Below are 9,746 nucleotides of genomic sequence, written 5' to 3' on the forward strand. Positions count from 1 at the left end.
GGCGAGCGAGCGCCCCCCCCCCCCCCCCCTCCTGAGCCGTACCAGGCCGTGTGCCCTCAACATGGGGGTGCCTTGGGGAAGTGGGGGCCGTGCGGCCCCCCCACCCCAAAGCACCTTGTCCCCATGTTGATGAGGACAAGGGCCTCTTCCCGACAACCCTGGCCGTTGGTTGCCTGGGTCTGCGGGCGAGGGGCTTATCGGAATCCGGGAGCCCCCTTTAATAAGGGGGCCCCAGGATACCGCCCCCCACCCTATGTGAATGACTATGGGGTACAATGTACCCCTACCCATTCACCTGTAAAATAAAGTACAAAAAAAACACAACACACAAGATAAAATAATTTATTGCACAGCTCCGGGGGTCTTCCATCTTCGGGGGTCTTCTCGCCGGACTTCTCCTCTATCTTCTTGTAGCTCTTTTGCTAGCGGAGGAGCCCGGCATTCTTCCTCGCCGCGGCCTCTTTTTCCGACTTCGGGGGTCTTGTCCCCCTCTTCGGTTCTTCTGCCGGGCCACCGGGCCTTCTTATAGCTCTTCTACAGGCGGTGGCCAGGTCTTCTGTCGCCGCTGCCGCCTTCCGTTCTTCTTCTTCTTCTTCTTCTCCACGAGATGTTGACTCGACGTTCTCTCCGGCCGCAATGCCAGGGACGCACTGTGCGGGGACTTATATAGGGACAAGGGGCGGGGTCATCGGTTGATGTCACATGGGTTGATGTCACATGGTGACCCCGCCCCCTTACGATGTCACAGTCCCAGAGGATGCTGGGACTGTCGCCATGTGACATCAACCCATGTGACATCAACTCATGTGACATCAACCTATGACCCCGCCCCTTGTCCCTATATAAGTGGCAGCGCAGCGCGTCCATGGATTGCGGCCGGAGAGAGCTTCGAGTCAACATCTGCAGGAGAAGAAGGAGAAGAAGAAGAAGAAGAACGGAAGGCAGCAGCGGTGACAGAAGACCGGGCCAGGTGAATGGGTAGGGGTACATTGTACCCCATACTCATTCACATAGGGTGGGGGGCCGGTTATCCGGGGGCCCCCTTTTTAAAGGGGGCTCCCGGATTCCGATAAGCCCCCCGCCTGCAGACCCCGACAACCAACGGCCAGGGTTGTCAGGAAGAGGCCCTTGTCCTCATCAACATGGGGACCAGGTGCTTTGGGGTGGGGGAGCGCGCGGCCCCCCCTTCCCCAAGGCACCCCCAGGTTGAGGGCACACGGCCTGGTATGGCTCAGGAGGGGGGGGGGGCGCTCGCTCGCCCTTCCTTTCCTGGCCGGCCGGGTAGCGTGCTCGGACAAGGGTCTGTTGTGGACTTGGGGGGGGGACAATTTTTTTTTGGCGTTGGGGTTCCCCTTTAAGTCCATACCAGGTGGCGGGGCCAGCGACGTCTCCTTCGCGGGCCCCGCCTACCTGGAGACGCGCTCGAAATGAGCGGACTTTCCTCCGCGTGCGTGGGCGAGTCCGTTCAGTAGGGCGGATAGTACTAAGTCCGCCGTATTAGTCTGCTGAAAAAGTGCCGTGTGTGGGCAAGTAGCCCGTTCGGGAAGTCCGCCAGACTAAGTCCGTCGGATAGACGGCTACGTGTGTACGTGGCATTACTGTAACAGCAATCAAAGTGTGAAAATCAATACCCCCCCCCAGAGTAGTACAGTGTCAATATGGTGGCAATTAACTACTCTGATGAAAGTAAAAAATAAAAAAATTGTAAAAAATAAAAAAAAGATAAAAAGTGTTCAAAAAATGTTGTATATATATATATACAATGCACTGGTGACAGTATGTTAAAAGATTTATTTTCTTCATTTTCTGAAAAATTGTGACAAAAACAAAATTATGTTTTAAAAACACTGGACATGCCTCTTATTAAAGACCTCAGACTGTATACTTTCCAAAAAGGGGTGATTTGGGGGTATTTGTATTGGGGGGTATTTGTACAGTGGGGTGATTTGGGGGGTATTTGTACTGGGGGGGTGATTTGGGGGGGGGGGGGGTATTTGTATTGGGGGTGATTTGGGGGTATTTGTACTGGGGGTGATTTGGGGGGTATTTGTACTGGGGGGGTGATTTGTACTGGGGGGGTGATTTGAGGGGTATTTGTACTGAGGGGGTGATTTTAGGGGTATTTGTACTGGGGGGGGGGGGTGATTGGGGGGGTATTTGTACTGGGGGTATTTGTACTGTCCTGGCATTTTCCGTCCTGAAGAAATGAGATGGGCGGTCAGTAGTGGACAGTAGCGGTCAGTAGCGGTCAGTAGGGATGAGCCGAACACCCCCCGGTTCGGTTCGCACCAGAACTTTCGAACGGACCCCAAATTCGTACGAACGTTAGAACCCCATTGAAGTCTATGGGACTCGAACGTTCGAAATGGAAAGTGCTAATTTTAACGGCTAATATGCAAGATACTGTCCTAAAAAGGGTTTGGGGACCTGGCTCCTGCCCCAGGGGACATGGGTCAATGCCTAAAATGTTTTTAAAAACGGCCGTTTTGGCGGGAGCACTGATTTTAATGACGATTAAAGTGAAAAAAAAAAGTGAAATATTCCTTTAAATATGGTGCCTGGGGGGTGTCTGTAGTATGCCTGTGAAGTGCCACGTGTTTCCCGTGTTTAGAACAGTCCCTGCACAAAATGACATTTAACGGAAATAACACCATTGAAAACTGCTTGCGGTTTTAATGTTATATCTGGTTCCTGCAATATGGTTGAAAATCATTCAGAAAAATGGCATGGGTAGCCCTCCCTGCCCATTACCAGCCTATTTGGGTCTTGTACACATATTAAGGGGAACCCCGTACCCATATTAAAAAAAGGAAATGTGTGTGGCCCCCAGGCCCTATATACTCAGAACAGCAGTATACAGGCGGTGCAAACAAGACAGGGACTGTGCAGGTTTGTTGTGTTAAGTTGAATCTGTTTGTAATTTTCAACTGGTACATTTTTAAAGTGTAGCTCCAGTCAAAAAAACGATTTTTAAGCTTTTTGGAAAACATAGGGAAGGGTTATCACCCCTGTATACTTTGTTTTGTCGTCCATCTTTTTTCATCTCACTTGCTGTTGTCTCCTTGCGTTTGCAAGTAGGAGATGTTTGTAAATTGGATGTTTGAAAGTAGGGGCCTGCCCTATATGCTCTGCAGAAATGGCGGAACAAGGTGTTGGTTTTGCCACGACATTGTAAGCCCTCAAAGTGACTCTTGGTGGGCGCTGGAGCGCCCTGCTGTGAACGATTATATCAAGAATTGTAATTACATGCCATTGTTGAACAGTGGTAGAAAAATTGACCTTTGGTGGTTGTGGTGCTGGTGCCACAACACTATAAGTCCTCACCGTTACTCTGGGTGGGCACAGGAAGGGGCCCTCCTGTGAAATATTATATCAAGAATTGTAATTACATGTCCCTGTTAAACAGGGGCAGAAAAATTGGGCCTTAGGCACTGGTGAATATCACGGTGTATACTGCGGTCAGGGCACGCAGACAATAACCAGAAAACAGCAGAGATAAAGGGGTATATACAGATGTATACTGTGCTGTGCTGGAGGCACACACAACTTCCAATAACTCCTGCAGATGACAATCGGGCTCAAATAGAGAACAGCTATGTAGGTGGATATAGTGGTATGTACTGGGTACAGAGCACGCAGACAGCACGCACTATCTCCTGACACTACTGACTGCAAGCTCTATTATTAAAGCTAGATCACTAGCTATATAGGTGAGGTGAATATAGTGGTGTATACTGCAGTCAGGGCACAGACAACAACCACTACACAGCAGCAAGATAGGAAATCAGCCAAAAACGATTGGTGTGTAACTGTGTTGAAGGTACACAGAACACCCACTGCTTCAGATGCCAACACACTACACGAGGCCGCCTCAAAGGCGGCCTTATATAGTGTGGGGCGTGCACTACACAGCCTGAGCTATGATTGGCCACAGGCAGGATGCCTGTGGCCAATCATGGCTCTCCTCGCTGCTGGCGCTGCGATTGGCCAAGCATGCGGGGTCACAGTGCATGCTTGGCCAATCATGAACCAGCAATGCACTGCGCCATCGCAGTGCATTGTGGGCCATGTGCGCCACACGAATTTTGACGCGAACGGACCAAGAGTTCGGATTTCGCAGAACGGACGAACAGCCAATGTTCAAGTCGAATGTACGTTCGACTTGAACACGAAGCTCATCCCTAGCGGTCAGTAGTGGTCGCGGTCGGTAGCGGTCGGTAGTGGTTGGTAGTGGTCAGTAGCGATCAGTAGTGGTCGCGGTCGGTAGCGGTCGGTAGCGGTCGGTAGTGGTCAGTAGCGGTCAGTAGCGGTCAGTAGTGGTCAGTAGCGGTCAGTAGCGGTCAGTAGCGGTCAGTAGTGGTCAGTAGTAGTCAGTAGTGGGCAGTAGCGGTCAGTAGCGGTCAGTAGCGGTCAGTAGCGGTCAGTAGTGGGCAGTAGCGGTCAGTAGCGGTCAGTAGCGGTCAGTAGCGGTCAGTAGTGGGCAGTAGCGGTCAGTAGCGGTCAGTAGTGGTCAGTAGCGGTCAGTAGCGGTCAGTAGCGGTCAGTAGCGGTCAGTAGTGGTCAGTAGCGGTCAGTAGCGGTCAGTAGTGGTCAGTAGCGGTCAGTAGCGGTCAGTAGCGGTCAGTAGCGGTCAGTAGTGGTCAGTAGCGGTCAGTAGCGGTCAGTAGCGGTCAGTAGCGGTCAGTAGCGGTCAGTATCGGTCAGTAGTGGTCAGTAGTGGGCAGTAGCGGTCAGTATCGGTCAGTAGTGGTCAGTATCGGTCAGTAGTGGTCAGTAGTGGTCGGGATTGGTGGATTATCAGATGTGGATCCCGTGGTTTGTGGTCTCTATAACCTCCCTACATAATAAATAATATACACTGATTTGGGGAATTTTCACCAATGAAATTCATGAAGAAATATTATTTATTATTTATTATTTATTATTTATTTGCTACATTTCAAAACAGAAACAAAGAAAAAAAACTGTTTTTTTTTCGACATTTTTGACATTTTTTTTCGTTTCTATAATAAATACCCCTCTATTTGTGGGGAAATGATATAAATGTAATCAGAGTTCCGTGTCGCACAATTACCAGTTGATTTGGTGCAGTGCTGGTGATGAAGGGGGGAGAACCCTCTGGTGATGATGATGGTGGTTATGAAGTGGATGATGAATTACCGGTAGTAGTTGTAGTTTTAGTAGTAGTGATCAGTCGGAACCTTCACAGACTCTTCATTGGTTGTTTCTTCTCTATCTTCATTCCTCTTCCTCTATCTCCTCTCCATGTCTACTTACCCCCCCCCCCCCCCCCGCACAGGGTCATCAGAACTACACCCCCCATCATTGTGTGGGACCGGATGGGAGGAGAAGAACGGGAGCTGCTATTACTTATCCTGGGTGCCCCAGCAGTGGAAGTTTGCCAAGAAGGAGTGTGAGCACCGGAGGAGTCACCTGGTGGTCATCACCAGCGAGGAGGAGATGGTAAGGGTGGGACGGGGGCAACTTATAGATATAAAGACGGCAATAATCACCCACCTACTCAGCCAATCAGAACTTACCAGTTTGGGGTCCCCGGGGGGGGGGGGGGCTCACTGAACCCCCTTCCCACACACAGAGGACAGGATAGGAAGGGAAGGGATTGAATATGAACTCCAGCATCAGTGGTCAGGAGTATATAATAAACAGCACAGAGTGCAATGGTCAGGAGTATTTAATGTACAGCACAGAGTACAGAGTGCAGTGGTCAGGAGTATAAAATGTACAGGACAGAGTACAGAGTGCAGTGGTCAGGAGTATATAATGTGCAGTGGTCAGGAGTATATAATGTGCAGTAGTCAGGAGTTTGTAATGTACAGCACATGGTGAGGTGGTCAGAAGTATGTAATGTACAGCACAGAGTGCAGTATTCAGAAGTATGTAATGTACAATACATAGTACAGGGTGCAGTGGTCAGAAGTATATAATGTACAGCGCAGAGTATAGAGTACAGTAGTCAGGAGTATGTCATGTACAGCACAGAGTACAGTGGTTAGGAGTGTGCAATGTACAGCGCAGAGTACAGAGTGCAAGAGTAAAGGTATATGTAATTTACAACATAGCATATAGAGTTCTATGGCTAGGTCTATGTAATGTACAACACAGAGCACTGAGTGCAGTGGTCAGGACTATGTAATGTACAACAAAGCATACAGAATGCAGTGGACAGGAGTATGTAATGTGCAGTATAGTGTAGGATTCAGAGTGCAGGGGTCAGGTGCAATGTACAACATAAAACACCGTAGTGGGCAGAAGTATGTAATGTACAACACTGCATACAGAGTGCAGAGGACAGGAGTATGTAATGTGCAGTATAGTGTACAGAATGCAGGCATCAGAAACATGCTACTTACAAAGCAGCTTACAGAGTGCAATGGTCATAAGTATGTAACATACAGCACAGGGTACAGTGATCAGGAGTATGTAATGTACAGCACATAGTAGAGTGGTCAGGAGTATGTAATGTACAGCACAGGGTATAGTGGTCAGGAGTATGTAAATTACAACATATTACATTATAACAAATTCTGTTCTTTATAACAGAAATTCGTGCAGTCCATTATATACTCGTCGGTCGCGTGGATCGGTCTTTCTTCAGAGAAGGGGTCTTGGAAATGGGTGGACGGAACTTCATATGAAGAGAATCCAAAGTAAGACATCTGAATGTCTTGGGCCCCCAGGAGCCCCAGTGCCGGGGAATGTCTCCTTGTGTTGTGTCTGTGGGAAGAAACCTGTGAAGGACGATGTCGCTTCCTTCACACCACGCCCCGATCTAATGTCCGGAGGTAGAAGAGATCCTGGTGTACGGCCCGGGGACTGGGTCACATGGTATAATATCTGGCGCTGTCGGCAAGCGATGGGCGTCTGCCTTCATGTTTGGAGGGGAATGCCCATAAAATAAGGTGATGGGGAACAACTTGTAGCCATAGACGGGGGCGGCCTAGAGGAATATATGGCCGGTTGGGTCATATATAAAGACTTTATACCTGTATTCCTCACATTGAGGCCTTTGTCTTCCCCACCCTATCCCATCCTAGGGACCTGAGAAAATGGTGCCCACAGGTGAGAAGCACCCCCATAACCCTCGTCCTACTGGCCTCCACCTCCTCAACACCCAACCGCTCCCCTTTCCTGACCATAATTACAGGGATACCATCCCTTCCCCCCCATCCCTTATCAGTGAGAACTGACACACCCATAACCCTCGTCCTACTGACCTCCACCTCCTCAACACCCAACCGCTCCCCTTTCCTGATCATAATTCCAGGGATACCATCCCTTCCCCCCCATCCCTTATCAGTGAGAACTGACACACCCATAACCCTCGTCCTACTGACCTCCACCTCCTCAACACCCAACCGCTCCCCTTTCCTGACCGTAATTCCAGGGATACGATCCCTTCCCCCCCATCCCTTATCAGTGAGAACTGACACACCCATAACCTATGAAGTTCGATGATAGAACGTTTTATCTTCTGACGTTATATATCTCATGTACTGGGTGGTGTCCTTGTCACCCCGGAGTGGGAGGCCTATGCAGAGAAACTTAGAGGAACCTCCTGTGACTATCCAACGGGGGCAGAACCTCCTGTGACTATCCAATGGGGGCAGAACCTCCTGTGACTATCCAACAGGGGCAGAACCTCCTGTGACTCTCCAACGGGGGGCAGAACCTCCTGTGACTATCCAACGGGGGGCAGAACCTCCTGTGACTCTCCAACGGGGCAAGAACCTCCTGTGACTCTCCAACGGGGGCAGAACCTCCTGTGACTATCCAACGGGGGCAGAACCTCCTGTGACTCTCCAACGGGGGCAGAACCTCCTGTGACTATCCAACGGGGGCAGAACCTCCTGTGACTATCCAACGGGGGCAGAACCTCATGTGACTCTCCAACGGGGGGCAGAACCTCCTGTGACTATCCAACGGGGGCAGAACCTCCTGTGACTCTCCAACGGGGGCAGAACCTCCTGTGACTATCCAACGGGGGCAGAACCTCCTGTGACTATCCAACGGGGGGCAGAACCTCCTGTGACTATCCAACGGGGGCAGAACCTCCTGTGACTCTCCAACGGGGGAAGAACCTCCTGTGACTATCCAACGGGGGGCAGAACCTCCTGTGACTATCCAACGGGGGCATTAGAAAATGTGAAGGGGTGAGTGAGTCCAGGTCAGTATCAGCAGAAGCTTAGTCACCGATGTCTCCTCTTCTCCCGCAGGTTCTGGTTGGAAGGTCAGCCCGATAACTGGCTTGGCCATGGTCTGCAGGGTTCCGAAGATTGCGCTCAGCTGATAGAAGACGGTTGGGCCGACATTCACTGTACTCTCCTCTTCTCGTTTATCTGTGAGAAGAAAATATCGTGACCGGCTTCGAGAAGCTCCATCTGCTCATCGTCGTTCCTCCCCCGCACTGATGTGATGAAGAGCCACTAACTGGACACAATGGATTCTGGACTTGGGCTTCACCCAGAAGTAGATGATCTGAGAAGGTCCACAAACCCGGAACTCCAATCTTCATAGAATTCTTCTGCCTCCTCACCTAAGACAGCCAATCAAACACAAGAGGTTCTGAGAATCTTTCTGTTGTCTGGAAACCATGTATTTCCTTCCAGATATTGGCATTGCTTGGCCTGTATACCTGTATACCCGTATACCCGTATACTCAGGGACACGTTCCTCAGGCTTGGTCCCCTCAATCTCTTTGGTGGGATAATGTCTCCAGTCGTACCCATGTGTGTGGTCACTGTAAAATCACCAGTAAAGTCAAATAAAGTACCTGCAGTTCTTCAGAGAACATGGTGGTGGTGATGATATGTTCCCCGAAGCACCGCCGATCAGACCTTTCACCAAAAACATGACGGGTGGAGTCTGGTAAGGATCCGCGCCTTCTGACGCTGGTCTGTGTCCGTAAATGTAAACTTCAAAGCTTCTCAGGTCTGCAAGACTTTGTACCATTAGAGGGGCGCATTGGTGTGGCGGGTCGTCTACCACCCAGACGGATTGCGATGAGACCCGGGCCGCAGTCTTTACCCGCAGCTTCCTAGATCTGGCCAGGTCATTTCTGGGGCTGTAAGATTGGCACAAAGTTTTACCGCCATTAAATTATAGCCAATTACCCCTTCTAGGGCTGACATCTGACTCCAAACTCCAACATTATACTTCAGTCACAGAAATGACGAGTCCTGATTGACAATTCCCCCTCACAATTTAGCACAGCCCATACCCTCTCCTCTCTGCCCCTTTTCTGACTCCACCCCACCTTTCCCCCGCCCTTCTCTCCATCCCACCTCAATCCTACATTCTCTTTCCAGTCCCCATTCTATTTTCTCTCCCACTTTATCCTTCTGACCTTATTCACCCTCTCCTATCCTTTCCTACGTACCATTCCACCCCACCCTTCTCCAGTCTGCTCTCCGTCCCTCATTAAATCCCACTCTCCTTTCCACCCCACTCTATTCCTTCTTCCATTCTACTCCTCTGACCTTGGTCACCCTTTCCTACCACTGCACTTCCTCCCTTCTCCACCCTTCTCTCCATCCCCAACTCAATCCCACTCTTCTTTCCAGCCCCCGCTCGATTTTCTCTCCCACTCTACCCCTCTGACCTTGGTTGTCCTCCCCTATCCACCCATCCGTACCTACCACTCCATCCCTCCCCACCCTTCTCCACCTTCCTCTTCATCCCCAACTCAATCCCACTCTTCTTTCCAGCCCCCGCTCGATTTTCTCTCC

General features: G+C 50.4%; 1 protein-coding gene across 1 annotated transcript in view; it reads left to right on the forward strand.

Moving 5' to 3' along the window:
• The window catches only part of LOC143986523 (C-type lectin domain family 10 member A-like), a 45,698-nt gene extending 36,889 nt beyond the window's left edge, over positions 1–8,809 (forward strand). The window contains exons 6-8 of the mRNA XM_077484875.1: positions 5,300–5,463; positions 6,562–6,668; positions 8,235–8,809. Of these exons, the coding sequence (XP_077341001.1) occupies positions 5,300–5,463; positions 6,562–6,668; positions 8,235–8,379 (416 nt within the window). The 3' untranslated portion in view covers positions 8,380–8,809. The remainder of the gene's footprint in view (positions 1–5,299; positions 5,464–6,561; positions 6,669–8,234) is intronic.
• The last annotated feature ends 937 nt before the right edge of the window (positions 8,810–9,746 follow it).

This window comes from Lithobates pipiens, unplaced genomic scaffold (genome assembly GCF_037356315.1).
Source record: "Lithobates pipiens isolate NorthernLeopardFrog02 unplaced genomic scaffold, aLitPip1_a1.2 Scaffold_167, whole genome shotgun sequence".
Taxonomy (NCBI): Eukaryota; Metazoa; Chordata; class Amphibia; order Anura; family Ranidae; genus Lithobates; species Lithobates pipiens.